The sequence below is a fragment of the Ranitomeya imitator genome, chromosome 10, assembly GCF_032444005.1.
Source record: "Ranitomeya imitator isolate aRanImi1 chromosome 10, aRanImi1.pri, whole genome shotgun sequence".
Classification (NCBI taxonomy): domain Eukaryota; kingdom Metazoa; phylum Chordata; class Amphibia; order Anura; family Dendrobatidae; genus Ranitomeya; species Ranitomeya imitator.
The window spans coordinates 62,872,015-62,890,499 of NC_091291.1; the positions used below are offsets into that span (position 1 = coordinate 62,872,015).

Here is an 18,485-nt window from a genome sequence, read left to right on the forward strand (position 1 = left end):
CCTGTAACCAGGGTAAACATCGGGTAACTAAGCGCGGTCCTGCGCTTAGTTACCCGATGTTTACCCTGGTTACAAGCGAACGCATCGCTGGATCGCATCGCTAGATCGCTAGATCGGTGTCACACACACCGATCTAGCGATGACAGCGGGAGATCCAGCGACGAAAGAAAGTTCCATACGATCTGCTACGACGTACGATTCTCAGCAGGATCCTTGATCGCTGCTGCGTGTCAGACACAGCGATATCGTAACGATATCGCTGGAACGTCACGAATCGTACCGTCGTAGCGATCGAAATGTTATAGTGTGACGGTACCCTTACTGGCCTATAATTTCCAGGTTCACTTTTAGAGCCCTTTTTGAATATTGGCACCACATTTGCTATGCGCCAATCCTGCGGAACAGACCCTGTTGCTATAGAGTCCCTAAAAATAAGAAATAATGGTTTATCTATTACATTACTTAGTTCTCTTCGTACTCGTGGGTGTATGCCATCCGGACCCAGAGATTTATCTATTTTAATCTTATTGAGCCGGTTTCGCACCTCTTCTTGGGTTAGATTGGTGACCCTTAATATAGGGTTTTCATTGTTTCTTGGGATTTCGCCTAGCATTTCATTTTCCACCATGAATACCGTGGAGAAGAAGGTGTTTAATATGTTAGCTTTTTCCTCGTCATCTACAACCATTCTTTCCTCACTATTTTTTAAGGGGCCTACATTTTCAGTTTTTATTCTTTTACTATTGATATAGTTGAAGAACAGTCTGGGATTAGTTTTACTCTCCTTAGCAATGTGCTTCTCTGTTTCCTTTTTGGCAGCTTTAATTAGTTTTTTAGATAAAGTATTTTTCTCCCTATAGTTTTTTAGAGCTTCAATGGTGCTATCCTGCTTTAGTAGTGCAAATGCTTTCTTTTTACTGTTAATTGCCTGTCTTACTTCTTTGTTTAGCCACATTGGGTTTTTCCTATTTCTAGTCCTTTTATTCCCACAAGGTATAAACCGCTTACACTGCCTATTTAGGATGTTCTTAAACATTTCCCAATTATTATCTGTATTCTTATTTCTGAGGATATTGTCCCAGTCTACCAGATTAAGGGCATCTCTAAGCTGGTCAAACTTTGCCTTCCTAAAGTTCAGTGTTTTTGTGACTCCCCGACAAGTCCCCCTAGTGAAAGACAGGTGAAACTGTACAATATTGTGGTCGCTATTTCCTAGATGCCCGACCACCTGCAGATTTGTTATTCTGTCAGGTCTATTAGATAGTATTAGGTCTAAAAGTGCTCCTCCTCTGGTTGGATTCTGCACCAATTGTGAAAGATAATTTTTCTTGGTTATTAGCAGAAACCTGTTGCCTTTATGGGTTTCACAGGTTTCTGTTTCCCAGTTAATATCCGGGTAGTTAAAGTCCCCCATAACCAGGACCTCATTATGGGTTGCAGCTTCATCTATCTGCTTTAGAAGTAGACTTTCCATGGTTTCTGTTATATTTGGGGGTTTGTAACAGACCCCAATGAGAATTTTGTTACCATTTTTCCCTCCATGAATTTCGACCCATATGGACTCGACATCCTCATTTCCTTCGCTAATATCCTCCCTTAAAGTGGACTTTAGACAAGACTTTACATAGAGACAAACCCCTCCTCCTCTCCGATTTTTACGATCCTTTCTAAACAGACTGTAACCCTGTAAGTTAACTGCCCAGTCATAGCTTTCATCTAACCATGTCTCGGTTATTCCCACTATGTCAAAGTTACCTGTAGATATTTCTGCTTCTAGTTCTACCATCTTGTTTGTCAGGCTTCTGGCGTTTGCGAGCATGCAGTTTAGAGGATTTTGTTTTGTTCCAATCTACTCTAGTACAACACTGGTTACATGCATGCTGTGGATGGTCGACTGAGCTAGCAGAGAGAATGGTAGTCAAGCCAGGTCATAACCAAAGAAGACAAAACCTAGATACAGGAGTATGGTGTATGGTCAGGAAAAGCAAAAGTCAAAACCAGGATAACAGAGTCAGGGTGAGAAAGGTGAGGCAATCGAAAGATCAGACTGTACAAAGTCAGTAAATAGAAGCGACAATGAAACTAGCAGCTAGATTTCACCAAAAGCAGACCATGTAAAAAAAAAAAAAAACTATAACTGGCAGATACGTCAAAATGCTCAGACTTAGGCTATGTGCACACATTGCGGATTTGTTGCGTGACAGCAGGTGCCACTGATGGAAGAGTAGTATCATCTGCTGGTGCCTGTGCACACAGTTTTAAAAAAAAGTAAAATTACATACATATTCACATAAAAGTATACTCACCTCACACCAAATCCCTGATGCCCTTGTCTCCTAGAAATAATGTAAAATAATAAACCAACATATATTTTCTTATCTTATTATTGCTCCCTAACTAAAAGGGTGATAAAAAGGGGTTTTATTTACTTTTTTATTTTGGGGCTATGAAAGTGATCAAAATGAACCAATAGGAAAAATCTCCTATTGTTGCCAAGTGCCAGCCGGCAGATCTTGGCAGGCGCACTACGCATGCACCCACCATTTTCTTACCGGAAGAAATCCTGGCGGCCGTGGGGGAAGCAGAAGGAACCAAGGGACACCGGAAGGTGCCGGGGGGGATCTATTTCTCTCTCCTCTGATGTGCGATCACATCAGGGGAGAGAGAAATTAAATGGCAAATCAGACATTTTTTGCTGTCGCCATTACGGTTAATAATGGCGATTGCAATCCCTTAGGTCATCAAATCCGCTGCAGATTGGCAGCCAATCCGAAATGTGTGCACATACCCATAGGGGTGTTTTTTGGCCTAGATATAACATTGTTGTAGGCTCATGGAAATCAGCCTACAATTTAAGAAGAGGTTGTTTAGCTGGAACACCCCATTAAAATGAAATAATGTTCATCATTTGTTGCTGTTACTTTTTTTTACATGTCTGACTGAGTTGATGCTGGTTAGGGTAACTTTATTTCTTTATTTTGTTATAGATATCAGCTGGTTTAACAAAGCTCAGCTCAGAACTATTCATATATCAGAAGCATTTTGATTGGCTGAAGAAAGCTGCACATGTTGCTCGTCACTTGGATCATGAATTTACCAGCATTCACAATCGCATAGAAAAGCTGGTGAAAAAAATTGACTTTTTGGTAAGCAGATGGTTACAGCTGTACTAGGCTACTTCATTACTAAAACATTTATTCCCCTTCTTTATCAAACAACTTTATGTAATAGTAACAGTGGGACTTTTAAGCTGAATCAATGCATATCTACTATATAATTGTCTAAGGGTCACTTCCGTCTGCCTGTCTTTCTGTCTGTCACAGATATTCATTGGTCGCGGCCTCTGTCTGTCATGAAAATTCAATTCGCTGATTGATCGCGGCAAAACAGCCACGACCAATCAGTGACCGGCACAGTCCGGCGGCAATATGGCCACTCCTTCCTCCCCGCAGTCAGTGCCCAATCCGTACTCCCCTCCCGCTAGCCCTCACACAGGGTTAATCTCAGCGTTAATGGACCGCTTTATGCCACGGTATAACGCACTCCATTAACGCTGCTCCGGTCCCTAGAGTGCATTGCGGTCTCGCGAGACAGCTACGTCATCATCTCGCGAGACCACAATGCACTCTTGGGACCGGAGCGCGCGAGGAGCGTCGGTAACTGCTTCGCTTGGATCCGGGGGACAACAGAGGGTGAGTATAGAACTATTTTTTATTTTAATTCTTTTTTTTAACAAGGATATGATGCCCACATTGCTATATACTACGTAGGTTGTGCAATATATTACGTGGGCTGTGCAATATACTATGCGGGCTGGGCAATATACTACGCGGGCTGGGCAATATACTACGCAGGCTGGGCAATATACTACGCGGGCTGGGCAATAAACTATGTGGGCTGGGCAATGTACTATGCAGGCTGGGCAATATACTACGTGGCTGTGTAATATACTACGTGGGCTGTGCTATATACTACGTGTACTGTCTTATACACATGGCCTGTGTTATACACTATGTGGCCTGTGTTATACACTACGTGGCCTGTGTTATACACTACGTGGCCTGTGTTATACACTACGTGGCCTGTGTTATACACTACGTGGCCTGTGTTATACACTGCGTGCGTGGTACTGCGTGGGCTGTGCAATATACTATGTGGAACACAATAAAGAGGAAAAGACCGAACTACAAGTATCAAAAAAAATAATGTATACAATAGAAATAAACACATGATAATGTATAAAGTAGTCCAAAAAATAATTTTAATAATAATAAATAGGGGCAAAAAAAGAAAAGAATGGCAATGTGGCGCTAACCACACACAATGTGTATCAGCCCACACAAACACCACATAAATAGACCATGGATGCATTTACACTCAAATGTACATAATGCAAATAAGCTGACATGTATCGATTATATATACCCCGTAAAAATGTATATAATAGAGGGGCATATACATGTACATAAGATGAAATGGGTGTAGAAATACGTCAGGAAACCAGGAGCCGTAAGAAAAAGAAGCATAAAAACATATCTGCAGACTCACAACAGTGAATAGATGTTATAATTACAATGCAACAGTCAATGCACGTGGATCATATATCTAAATAGTACCCATTGCTCTATGTGAGACCCAACCATATCGTGACATGCAGCTGCATAGTTAACGGTCACAACATGTAAGTATAGGAGGAATGGTTACCTGAATAATGTGGTGAATGCGGGCAGACGCGCCCCGACGCGTGTTTCGGATCAAAAATCCTTCGTCAGGGGAAGTGGCGTCCATATATTATCAGGGGTTTAAAAAGGGTGATGCGGCCAATGAGAGCAGACTGCTCATGAAGTGACGCATGCGCGGCCAGGAGGAAACCGGCGCCATGATCCCCAACGTCACGTCCGCCAGGATGACGGCGCACAACACGTGATCCGTCACCATGAAAACGTAAAGACGCCGAAACCCACCAGCGGCCAGGGAACACAGGCGGCGCATGCGTACTGAGCATGATCCATGTGCATTAACATAGTAACATAGTTAGTAAGGCCGAAAAAAGACATTTGTCCATCCAGTTCAGCCTATATTCCATTATAATAAATCCCCAGATCTACATCCTTCTACAGAACCTAATAATTGTATGATACAATATTGTTCTGCTCCAGGAAGACATCCAGGCCTCTCTTGAACCCCTCGACTGAGTTCGCCATCACCACCTCCTCAGGCAAGCAATTCCAGATTCTCACTGCCCTAACAGTAAAGAATCCTCTTCTATGTTGGTGGAAAAACCTTCTCTCCTCCAGACGCAAAGAATGCCCCCTTGTGCCCGTCACCTTCCTTGGTATAAACAGATCCTCAGCTAGATATTTGTATTGTCCCCTTATATACTTATACGTGGTTATTAGATCGCCCCTCAGTCGTCTTTTTTCTAGACTAAATAATCCTAATTTCGCTAATCTATCTGGGTATTGTAGTTCTCCCATCCCCTTTATTAATTTTGTTGCCCTCCTTTGTACTCTCTCTAGTTCCATTATATCCTTCCTGAGCACCGGTGCCCAAAACTGGACACAGTACTCCATGTGCGGTCTAACTAGGGATTTGTACAGAGGCAGTATAATGCTCTCATCATGTGTATCCAGGCCTCTTTTAATGCACCCCATGATCCTGTTTGCCTTGGCAGCTGCTGCCTGGCACTGGCTGCTCCAGGTAAGTTTATCATTAACTAGGATCCCCAAGTCCTTCTCCCTGTCAGATATACCCAGTGGTTTCCCGTTCAGTGTGTAATGGTGATATTGATTCCTTCTTCCCATGTGTATAACCTTACATTTATCATTGTTAAACCTCATCTGCCACCTTTCAGCCCAAGTTTCCAACTTATCCAGATCCATCTGTAGCAGAATACTATCTTCTCTTGTATTAACTGCTTTACATAGTTTTGTATCATCTGCAAATATCGATATTTTACTGTGTAAACCTTCTACCAGATCATTAATGAATATGTTGAAGAGAACAGGTCCCAATACCGACCCCTGCGGTACCCCACTGGTCACAGCGACCCAGTTAGAGACTATACCATTTATAACCACCCTCTGCTTTCTATCACTAAGCCAGTTACTTAACCATTTACGCACATTTTCCCTCAGATCCAGCATTCTCATTTTGTGTACCAACCTCTTGTGTGGCATGGTATCAAACGCTTTTGAAAAATCGAGATATACCACGTCCAATGACTCACCGTGGTCCAGCCTATAGCTTACCTCTTCATAAAAACTGATTAGATTGGTTTGACAGGAGCGATTTCTCATAAACCCATGCTGATATGGAGTTAAACAGTTATTCTCATTGAGATAATCCAGAATAACATCCCTCAGAAACCCTTCAAATATTTTACCAACAATAGAGGTTAGACTTACTGGCCTATGATTTCCAGGTTCACTTTTAGAGCCCTTTTTGAATATTGGCACCACATTTGCTATGCGCCAGTCCTGCGGAACAGACCCCGTCGCTAGAGTCCCTAAAAATAAGAAATAATGGTTTATCTATTACATTACATTGACTGTGGTTAGCGCCACATTGCCATTCTTTTCTTGTCCCTATTTATTATTAATAAAATTATTTTTGGACTACTTCATACATTATCATGTGTTTATTTCTATTGTATACATTATTTTTTTGATCCTTGTAGTTCGGTCTTTTCCTCTTTCTTGTGTTCTCTATTTGCCGAATGGTCTGCCATTCTTTTCCTTACCTTCCATCAAGTTTTGTGATATATGGTTGTCCTTACATTTCTTCTTGCATTGCTTGTGAAGTGTGTAATTTCCCAATATACTATGTGGGTTGTGCAATATACTATGTGGGCTGTGCTATATACTCCATGGGCTGTGCTATATACTCCGTGGGCTGTGCTTTATACTCCGTGGCTGTGCTATATACTACGTGGCCGGCCGCAAACAATCAGCGACAGGCGCAGTCTGAATCCTGTGTATTCAATGTATTATTCTAAAATCTTCATAAATAAACTACATACATATTCTATAATACTCGATGCGTTAGAATCGGGCTACCATCTAGTACTGTATACATTTGAATGAAAAAAAAAATCAGGACATAGTACATTTGATTTTTTTTACATTATTGCTTTAAAACATTTTTTATAAAAAAGAAAAAAAAAGAAAAAAAGCAAAGACAGGTGAAAAAAAGATTTTGAGGCAAAACAATACCCATTTAATTCTCCAGTCAGGATTTTCTTTTGAATTTTTTGTTTTTTCATCTATTTCACCCACTTTGCCCCAACAAGGAGTTTAAATACCTTTCAGGACATTTTTAATAGATTAATAAATTATCTTTATTGCTGATTTCCCCTGTAACTAGGGGTGATATATATCAGCCCTAGTTACAGGGGAAATCAGTACTAAAAATAATTAAATCTGTGGTATTTTAAAGTTCAAATAGTCTTTTTTTTGGACTATTTGGACAGACTGGTCACCGGTGGCTTCTCCCCTCCCATAGTCATTGACTGACAGGTTTCTTCCAGCATGAGCCTATCAGGAGAAATCTGTCACTCCATGACAGAGGGCAGGGAGAAACTGGCAGGGTGCCACCTGTCTGACTAGTCTCAGTCGCTATTACTGCCAATGCATTAAATTACAAATATACACTGTAATGACATATAATGCATATAATGTGATCAAGATACTCTACACTCACTTTTAGAATATACACTTTAGCTCAGAAACTTTTCAAAATGTATAATCTCAATAGAGGGAAATCTAAGGTCTTTAAAAAAAGCATAATTTATATTGCTTTTCTAATTTCTATAATAATTTCTTTCAGATGACAAAAATGAATATAGCACGTGCTAGTGACCCACCTCTGCCACAGCTTCCTAACACAACCACCCAGTGGGGAGTAGTGCAAACTGGTCATGCAATTTTCCACCATTTTCATCTCTTCTTGGATTATACTACTCGTGTTGTAGTCCTAATGAAAAACAAGTTGTAGAGAAAACTTGAAGATTTGCTCCAGCAATGGTAGAAAAGCATTGCTAAGAAAATGTGCCTTTATGTAACAGAAATAGACATTCCTTGATTCCGGAAGTTTAAAAAATCTTTCAGAAAAAAAATCCTCAGACTTTCCTTATTGTGCCTGACTTATAGAGAAGGGAAATAACTCTATACATTTTTTGTGCATGGTACACTGATGTCTCATATCTATTTATAATGCAGTTTATTTATTTATTTATTTTCATTATTAATATTTAATTTTTTAAGTAAGTTTCTATATGGTTTTGTGGATTTTTCTGATGATATGTTGTTATTCTTATTATATTTAAGTATGGTTTACTGTTTTTCTTATTACAATCTTGCTTGCAATGTATGAACAACTTCAGAAACACAATAGCATTGACAGTCAAAAACTGGCAAACCAGATAATTTTCGACAAATTTAACGGGTCTTAGTTTCTGATTTTCATAATGTTTTATGGAAATACTAAAAGCCACATAACAGGCATATATGGAATGAATAGAGAGAATGAGATATTGGGTTCTTAATGTACAATCAATAATACGATTTAATTATGGTTGAGTGTTTTTTCACTTTAAGCATACCCCTTCACACACCATATGGGAGGTCTGTTCTCACATGTCTTTTTAAATGGGGCCTCATTCAGATAGTTATTTATCCTTTGTGCAAAAATAAATCTGATCTTTATCAGTGTTTTTAATTCGGTTGTCTCACATCAGCTATTTTTTAAATGAAAAAAGTAATTACACACATGATCAAAATTGTTGGTACCCTTTTTTAATGGCAGAAAAACCCTCAATGGTCACAGAAATAACTTGAATCTGACAAAAGTAATAATAAATGAAAGATCTATGAAAATGAACAAATGAAAGTCAGACATTGCTTTTCAACCATGCTTCAACAGAATTTAAATAAAAATAAAACTCATGAAATAGGCCTGGACAGAAATGATCGAACCCCTGAAAATAATGTGTGACAAAAGGGACATGTTAAATCAAGGTGTGTCCACTAACTATCACAGGTGACTACAATCTTGGAATCAGTGAGTGGGCCTGTATATAGGGCTACAGCTACTCATTGTGCTGTTTGGTGTCATGGTGTGTATCACACTCAACATGGACCAGAGGAAGTGAAGGAAAGAGTTGTCTCAGGAGAAGAAAATTATAGACAAACATGTTAAAGGTAAAAGTTATAAGACCATTTCCAAGCAGCTTGATGTTACCTTTAACTACAGTTGCAAATATACTCAGAAATTTAAGATCCATGGGACTGTAGCCAACCTCCCTGGACATGGCGGTAGGAGGAAAATTGATGACAAATCAAAGAGATGGATAATTCTAATGGTAACAAAAAACTCCTAAACAGATTAAAGGTGAACTTCAAGCTCAAGGAACATCAGTGTCAGATCGCACCATCCGTTGTTGTATTAACCAAAGTGAACTTCATGGGCGATGAAGTGTTGAAATAAAATCATAAAAAAAGCCAGACTGGAATTTGCCAAACAACATGTTGACAAGCCACAAAGCTTCTGGGAGAATGTTCTATGAACAGGTGAGACAAAAAATTGAACTTTTTTGGCAAGGCACATCAGCTCTATGTTCACAGATGGAAAAATGAAGCATATCAAGAAAAGAACACTGTTCCTACTGTAAAACATGGAGGAGGCTCTGTTATGTTCTGGGGCTGCTTTGCTTCATCTGGCGCAGCATGTGTAGAATCTGTGCAGGGTTCAATTAAATCTCAAGACTATCAAGCGTTTCTAGAGAGAAATGTGCTGCTTGGTCTCAGTGGCAGGTCTGGGTCTTGTAGCAGGATAATTACCCAAAACACACAGCTAAAAAACACCCAAGGATGGCTAAGAGGAAAACATTGGACTATTCTGAAGTGGCCTTCTATGAGCCCTGACTAAATCCCATTGAGCATCTTTGGAATGAGCTAAAACATGCCGTCTGGAAAAGGCAACCTTTAAACATGAGACAACTGGAGCAGTTTGCTCTTGAGGAGTGGGTCAAAATATTTGTCGAGAGGTGCAGAAGTCTCATTGACAGTTACCGGAATCGTTTGATTGCAGTGATTGCCTCAAAAGGTTGTGCAATAAAATATTAATTTAAGGGTACCATCATTTCTGCCCAGGCCTATTTCATGAGTTTTATTTATTTTTTTTTAAATTCTGTGGAAACATGGTTGAAAAGCAATGTCTGACCTTAATTTGTTCATTTACATAGATTTTTTTTATTTGTTATTATTTTTGTCAAATTCAAGTTATTTCTGTGACCATTAGAAGGGGTTCTGTCATGAAACGAGGGATACCAACAATTTTGACCACGTGTGTATGTACCACAGCTTCTCGTACCCAATTCAATGTTAAAAATGGACAGCACCTGGATGTCAATGATTTTTCATGGACCTATATACTTTTACGATTAATTTTCATTCATGACTCAGATGAAAACCGGACAGCTCCAATTTTTATCTCATCTGCTAAAATACATGAACATGTGAGCTTCTTAATAGATTACAATGACACATGTTCTGTCTGTAAGGATACGTGCCCATGATCCAGAGTTGCTGTGGGTTTGACCCTGCATATTTATGCAACGTCAAAGCCAGAGCGGCCAGGTATTCCAGCATAGTCAAGAAATCAAGAATCAAGAAATCATTGTCAATATTTCAAGAAATCTCATGTCCACTATGCATCCAAAGATGCCCGTGGATCACCCACGGAGACGGACATGTGGTGCGTCTTACTATTCTGCAGCATGTCAATTTCACCAATAGAATGTGTTGAATCTGCACGGTTCAGCGATCACATGTGGATTCACCTGTGTTCAATAAAAGGCAGTGCTTTGGACGCAGCGAACATGTGCCGAATCCAAAGCGCTGCTAGTTCCAGACACAGTTCACAGACAACTGACTGACACCTAAAATCTATTATCAGATTGCAGCAGGAAAAGGGAAAATGTTGTGGAATACTTCCACTGCCCGCTATGCACCAATCCTTGATCTAAGAAATAAGTATAGGACAATTAATATCCTAAATATGATGTGAAAGGGGTGAAATATAAATACTTGAATTTTTAAACATTGAGAATTATGAAACATAATTTTTAATTTTATTTATTTACATCTAGATAGGTACTGTTTATGTTTCAATTGGATTCATGTGACTATACTCATACAATACTGTGTAAAAGTTTTAGGTGGAAAAAAATGTGGCATAGTAAAGAATTCAAAAATTGTTTGCAAGCACACCTAGGAGAATTGATGGTGTTTTTTTTAACTCAAAGTGTGGTCACATTTGATTTAGATTTCTCTTGTGGTTGTTGACTTAGCATTTTGTTAATTGAGAAAAATAAATTATTAACACTTCTATTTTTGAAGGCACCGTTGCACAGTACTGTATATGATTAGCTAAATTAAGTCTTAAACAGTTTTACATAAATCTTACTTTTATCATCATTGTGTAAAAATGTACATTATGAATTATATTAAGAGCAAGTTTTAAAGCAATTCATAGACTATAAACTCTGGAAAATATTTGCTACAATTTAAGGCAGGGAATGGCATAAAATAAAATGAAGCCATTAAAAAAAGAAAACAAATCTTCCACCACCCCAGTACTGTCATTTTCTGCTTTTCCCCAGTCTCTGTGTAATTTGGCTACAATGATAACATGATTATTACAGCAAAGTAAAGAGAGACTGACCAGGACTACTGCTGTTATGACGTTTGAGAAATGGTGGTTTTCATAGGTGAGCATTGTTCACTTTGTCGCTACCATCAGCTGTGTACATAGAACACAACAACAAAAAATAATTAATATTCGGTGGGGTCACAGATTCGGTGGGGTCACAGAAGGTCATATATCACAACTGTGCAGCCTTTACAAAGTAATTTTCCTCCTAGTGAAGCCCTAGTTTCCCCTTTTATTGCCCCTATAATGTAGTGACGCCATCGTGCCTCTTGCATTGAGATGTCAGATGCCCAAGGAAGAATGATGGAGGGGGAAGAGTCAGCTCTGACGACACTCCCTCTTTCTTCATTACTTTAAAGGGAACCTGTCACCACCGTTATACTGATAAAATTATATCTTCGTTAATGAAATCCGTCTTGTGTTTGTTGTTTATTCTTTATTTTCAGTTCATTCTTGTGCTTCGGGGGTTATGTGGAGGTCTTCATATGGTGCTCTGATTAGGTATTCATTGGTATGGCTTCTGACAAGTCACTGATCCCTCGACCTGCCCCCTAGTTTACATAATGAAAATGATATAGAGACAAAAAAAATCACATGCAGCAGGCAGGCGTCGGTGGCTGCGCCGGCGCTGTAGTATGATCACATGTGTAATCTACATTTAATTTTTTTATTTGATGCTAAAACTAAATTAATTTAAAAAAAAATTGCCTCCTCCAAGATGGTGCCGCTGGCACCAGTGTAGTAACAGCTATCATCAATTGTTGATAGCTGTTACAGCGCAGGCGTTGCCGCTGTCATCCTGGAGGAGGCAATTTTTTTTCTAGCAAGATGGCACTGCCAGCATCTACGCAGTAGCAGCTATCACATCACTGATAAATAAAGATTAAACAACAACCACAAGACGGATTTCATCAACAAAGGTATCATGTTAATCAGTATAATGGTGCCAACCTGACACTGTCTGTAGGTTACTGTACACAATGCTGTTGACAGGTTCCCTTTAAAAAGGTATTGGCATCCAGGATGCAAAAGCAGTTAAGCGTGCAGACAGGTGGAGAGGGCCTTGTATGTGGGGTACAGCAATGTATATATATATATATATAGAGAGAGAGAGAGAGAGAGAGAGGGCCCAACAGTAACATTAACTTCTGGGGTCCATTGCTTAGTTACATGCAAATATTACATTATTCTAATTCACAAAAGACAGTATTAATGCTGCTTTTCTCTGTACATAGAAAATGATATCTATTGGGGTGACTACAGCTCATGTTGTGGGGTAAGTGGGTTACTGTTGGGCTATTTCGAGCCTATATACTGTACATACGTTACATATATATATATATATATATATATATATATATATATATATATATATATATATACACACACACACACATATATATACACACACACACATTATATATATATATATATATATATATATATATACATATACATATATACACACAGTACAGACCAAAAGTTTGGACACACCTTCTCATTTACCACAAAGGACTTTTAAAGATTTTTCTGTATTTTCATGACTATAAAAATTGTACATTCACACTAAAGGCATCAAAACTATGAATTAACACATGTGGAGTTATATACTTAACAAAAAAGTGTGAAACAACTGAAATTATGTCTTATATTCTAGGTTCTTCAAAGTAGCCACCTTTTGCTTTGATGACTGCTTTGCACACTCTTGGCATTCTTTTGATGAGCTTCAAGAGGTAGTCACCGGGAATAGTTTTCACTTCACAGGTGTGCCCTGTCAGGTTTAATAAGTGGGATTTCTTGCCTTATAAATGGGGTTGGGACCATCAGTTGGGTTGTGCAGAAGTCTGGTGGATACACAGCTGATAGTCCTACTGAATAGACTGTTAGAATTTGCATTATGGCAAGAAAAAAGGAGCTAAGAAAAGAAAAACGAGTGGCCATCATTACTTTAAGAAATGAAGGTCAGTCAGTGTGAAAAATTGGGCAAACTATGAAAGTGTCCCCCAAGTGCAGTGGCAATAACCATCAAGCGCTACAAAGAAACGGGCTCACATGAGGACCGCCCCAGGAAAGGAAGACCAAGAGTCACCTCTGCTTCTGAGTCACCAGCCTCAGAAATAGCAGGTTAACAGCAGCTCAGATTAGAGACCAGGTCAATGCCACACAGAGTTCTAGCAGCAGACACATCCCTACAACAACTGTTAAGAGGAGACTTTGTGCAGCAGGCCTTCATGGTAAAATAGCTGTGAGGAAAAGCACTGCTAAGGACAGGCAACAAGCAGAAGAGACTTGTTTGGGCTAAAGAACACAAGGAATGGTCATTAGACCAGTGGAAATCTGTGCTTTGGTCTGAGGAGTCCAAATTTGAGATCTTTGGTTCCAACCACCGTGTCTTTGTGCGACTCAGAAAAGAGTGTGCAAGGCAGTCATGAAGGTGGCTACTTTGAAGAACCTAGAATATAAGACATATTTTCAGTTGTTTCACACTTTTTTGTTAAGTATATAATTCCACATGTGTTAATTCATAGTTTTGATGCCTTCAGTGTGAATGAACAATTTTTATAGTCATGAAAACATACAGAAAAATCTTTAAATGAGAAGGTGTGTCCAAACTTTTGGTCTGTACTGTATATATAAAACGTATTGTGGCATGATTATATCCCTATTTTGAAGCACCTTAGTGTTCTCACTCATGATACTCCTATAAAGGCCATTATAAAGCATGAAGCTACCTCCACCCACACACACTCAGTATGGTATCCCCAGAGTAAATTGTACCCTACAATTTTAACCTGCATGCACAGTGTAATGGTTTAACAGTGCTCCAGCAAAGTTAAATGTCCCTACAGTGCCACCAACACAGGATAATGCCCTGTGTACTATGGTCTGTCAGTAGGATGCCCCCACTTAGTATGATACCCCCAGAACTCCTTTTCAGTATAATCTCTCCCACCACAGTGGGATCACAATCATTGGCACTGGCATCAATGTGATTCCACGTTGATGCCTCAAACAATAGAATCAAGTTACTGGTGATCAAATTGAATAATGTGAGAGAGAAAAGTCAGCTACTATGTTTAAATGTAAGGGAACTGTTCGCAAAGTTTTTTCACATATGAAAATATTGGTAAGGCTCTGAATGCATTTGTCCTTCCCAAAAAACTATGCATTTTTTGTGGATATCAAATGTACCAGAAATGAAAGATTAGTACAGAAGCCAAATGCAAATTAGATTGTAAATGCTTCATTCTGATTTACATATGACTTGATCGCTAGAGTTATCATGACTGGTAAATCAGATCTTTAGCAAAAAAAAAAGAGAGACAGAACTTTATATTGTTGGATAAAATAACTACACAGCCATACAAGTACTTTCACATATAAAAACATGCTGATATGTTCCCTGTAACAGAATTTTTGGTGCAAGTCAGATGGAGATAGAGATAGTCTGCAGTAGATTTATGTCTATGTTGGTAAATTGAGTAGTATGTTTTGTCTCTACTGTTCTTTTAACAGTTATCTCAGCTTTTCTGGAAAATATGCCTGGCACCACAGCATTACCGTACAATAAAACATTTCAGCATTCATTACAGAAATTATTTTTAATATTTATATATGTGTGATTCTCCTAACATTTGGTTAACATCATTCTATGATTTTCCTCTTGTTTTTGTTCACCTTCTCATTTGTGGACTGTTCTGAAAGGGTGTGACACACCTAGCAGCCCAGCACTCACTCCTTCCACTTAGAGATTTGTAGAAATATTATGTCTTGTAACAAACTGCCTTTTCTCAGCTGGACTGGATGACATATCTGCGGTACAATCAGTAATTCATGAAGAATTAGCGACCCCTGGCGGCTGCTTGTGTAAATTCACATTTAGGTAGTGATTACTCTTAATTGCAATTCACAATAACTTCTGATGAAAACACTTTTATTATTAAATTGTAAAACATTCTAGTAAAACTTTTTTTTACAAACTGACAGACTTATGTTTACTAATGAAGCTTAAGGTTTAATATTTGGACTTCCGAATTTTCTTACATTTATTGTTCAGAATGCTGATTGCTGAGATATGATGAGTGACTTGCTGAGGTTCAAACACTGCAGCGCTATTTTGACTTTCAAATAAACAGATATGTTATAGACTGTTGAAAAAAATCTTTGCACACAGTTTGTTTTGTACAACATTTATTTGTCTAGTTAAATCATGTTATTTATAACTTTATTTATAGATCATACTTAGGTATGGGAAAATGTCATGTGTCAATCCAATGGACCTCACTTGCATTGTATTTTTATATTTATAATGTTATGTATTATTGTTTGTGTATCAATTTAACGTTTCAAGCAATCCATGTAACTGAATTTCTGATCCTAGTTGCTTCTTTTTGAACAGTTTATTTTTCAGTTACTTATCTTATATGTTTGTATTAATTGTGTTGACTTTTACTCCCTGTTTATTTGACTCAGAATATTTGGGGGTTTTGTGTAACCCACACAAAATTTAGCAAAATATCATATTATAAAAAAAAACCATATAAATCTGTTATTTATTGTATGCTACAGCTGTTTTTTACCTATTGGATTTCCCTGTGACTGTCAAAAACAATTTTGAAAAGTTCACAGTACAGCATCTATTAATAAAAAGTAACTCAATGTATTTTGAGTCTTTAAAATCTAAGGCCAGGGTCACACTACCATAGAATACGGACGAGTGCTATGTGAGATAACATCACATAGCACTCGGACCACTGTTAATCTATGGGGCAGCTCACATAACTATTTGTTCTCAGGTGTATTCGACGTGTGTGTAAAATCGCAGCATGCTGTGATTTTACACGTATATCGTCCGAGACGTACCAATGCACGCCTATGGGTGCGAGAAAAACTCGGACACCACACGGACCATTCATCTACCTTGCAACAAATACGCACACATTTTCTTCATTTCAGCCAGTTGAGCAATTTAATTCAATAATGAAAAGCAGTGAGAGAAATGTAAAGCCACACGCATGTCATATGGATACATAGGTGCGAGAAAATCGCATCATCGCATGACCATACAGAGAACACTCGTGCGATTCTCACAGGAAGACTCGGACCGATTTTTCATATGTTAAGTGTGACCCCAGCTAGACAAAACAGGACATGAAAATTTGCTTTTGCCTTTCATTCTATGGTTGCACCCACATTAAGGCCTCATTCAAACATCTGTGTTCTAGCCATTATTTTCAATGATGGAACACGTACGTACCCATTATAATAAATTTCCTATTCACAAGTCCATGTTTTAATTAGATGATTTGTCTGTGCAATACTGATGGAGACATGTCCATTACTTTACAGTATCATGGATAATAAGTGGCAATACAAGTCTATGGGTCTGTGAAAAACACGCACAGCACAGATGACATCCGTGTTCCATATGTGTGCTGTTCGTATTCAAGATTGCAAAGGATAGGGAATGTTTTGTAATTTATATACTTCTGAAAAACACTGATGACAAACTGTTCTTAAAAATTCACATACAGACCACACACTAATGACCCACTGATCCAAAACACATATGACACGGTACCATTTTCTCATGTACATGTTTAAACAGGGAAGTGTGAAGGAGTTGTCCTCCAGCTGCAATTTGTTTTTGTTTTTTTAAAGCTGTTCTTTACTCACCTTCCCAGGATCCAATATTCCAATATTAAGTCTCTGATGCTGCTCCCCATGTCTTTTACTGTCTGCAGCACTGTCACGTCAACAATGATGAAGACAATATCTGAGGTGAGCTGGTCTGCACAATTTGATAAGGTGTTCAGGGATGCTGAGTTCACTGATTGGCTGCAGTGCTGTCAATTTGAGGGCAAAGTGTTGGAAACGTAATGCTGGACCGGGGGAGGATGAGTAAAAAATAGCTTTTGTGTTTTATTTAAAAAACGACTGGAGCAGACATTAAATATAAAAGAAAAAAGATCTAATCCTGGGTCAGAATACAGAATCACATAATTTGTTACGATGCTGAACAATAAAATATATAAAAGAAACAATGTGAATAGTGTCCTAAATCACAAGCTCAAATAAATTCAAAGATCTTTTAAAAATATCTATGCAAATCAATTAAAAATGAATCCATATAACAAATATGTGTGTGCACTACCAGTGTGAATGATGTCCTAAATATCAAATCTATTCAAAACATGAAAAAAAAAATCAATATGTATGCATGGAACTAGTGTGAATGAATTGTTATATTGTACAGGGTGGAGCGCGGTAATTTGCTTTTTTGCACTGCATGCTGTGGCGGCACTGTCGGTCGAAGAGAGGGGAGAGTGGGTGTGGCTTACAGTGGCTGATGGGAGATTTGTATTCCTCTGCCTTTCAGTTGCCATCATGCAGTGGACACGTGAGGAGAGGTCATTTTGTGTTGAAGCGTATTTTTCAAATGCCCACTCGATCATTGCAGTGCAGCGTGCTTTTCGTTTACAATTCGCTGTTCCTCCACGCGGATTTGTTCCTGGACGGCAATCAATTGTAAATTGGGTGAATGCATTCAGAACAGCAGGGAATGTGTCATGTGTACGAAGGGGACCTGAGAGAAGGATTACAACACCACAAAACATCGAGAGAGTTAGAGCAGCAGTACTGCAATCTCCGAAACGCTCTGCTCGGAAGCAATCATGTTAGAGTTCATGAAAACTTCAGAAAACGTATGCAGCAGTGTGTGGATAGCGAAGGTCGACATTTGCCAGATACACTATTTAAAACCATGTAATTTA

The 18,485-nt window shown here is 38.6% G+C and overlaps 1 protein-coding gene across 1 annotated transcript in view; it reads left to right on the forward strand.

Annotated features, from left to right (window-relative positions):
* Positions 1-7,995, forward strand: part of IL11 (interleukin 11) — a 145,328-nt gene extending 137,333 nt beyond the window's left edge. Inside the window, exons 5-6 of the mRNA XM_069742966.1 lie at positions 2,988-3,146; positions 7,828-7,995. Of these exons, the coding sequence (XP_069599067.1) occupies positions 2,988-3,146; positions 7,828-7,995 (327 nt within the window). The remainder of the gene's footprint in view (positions 1-2,987; positions 3,147-7,827) is intronic.
* The last annotated feature ends 10,490 nt before the right edge of the window (positions 7,996-18,485 follow it).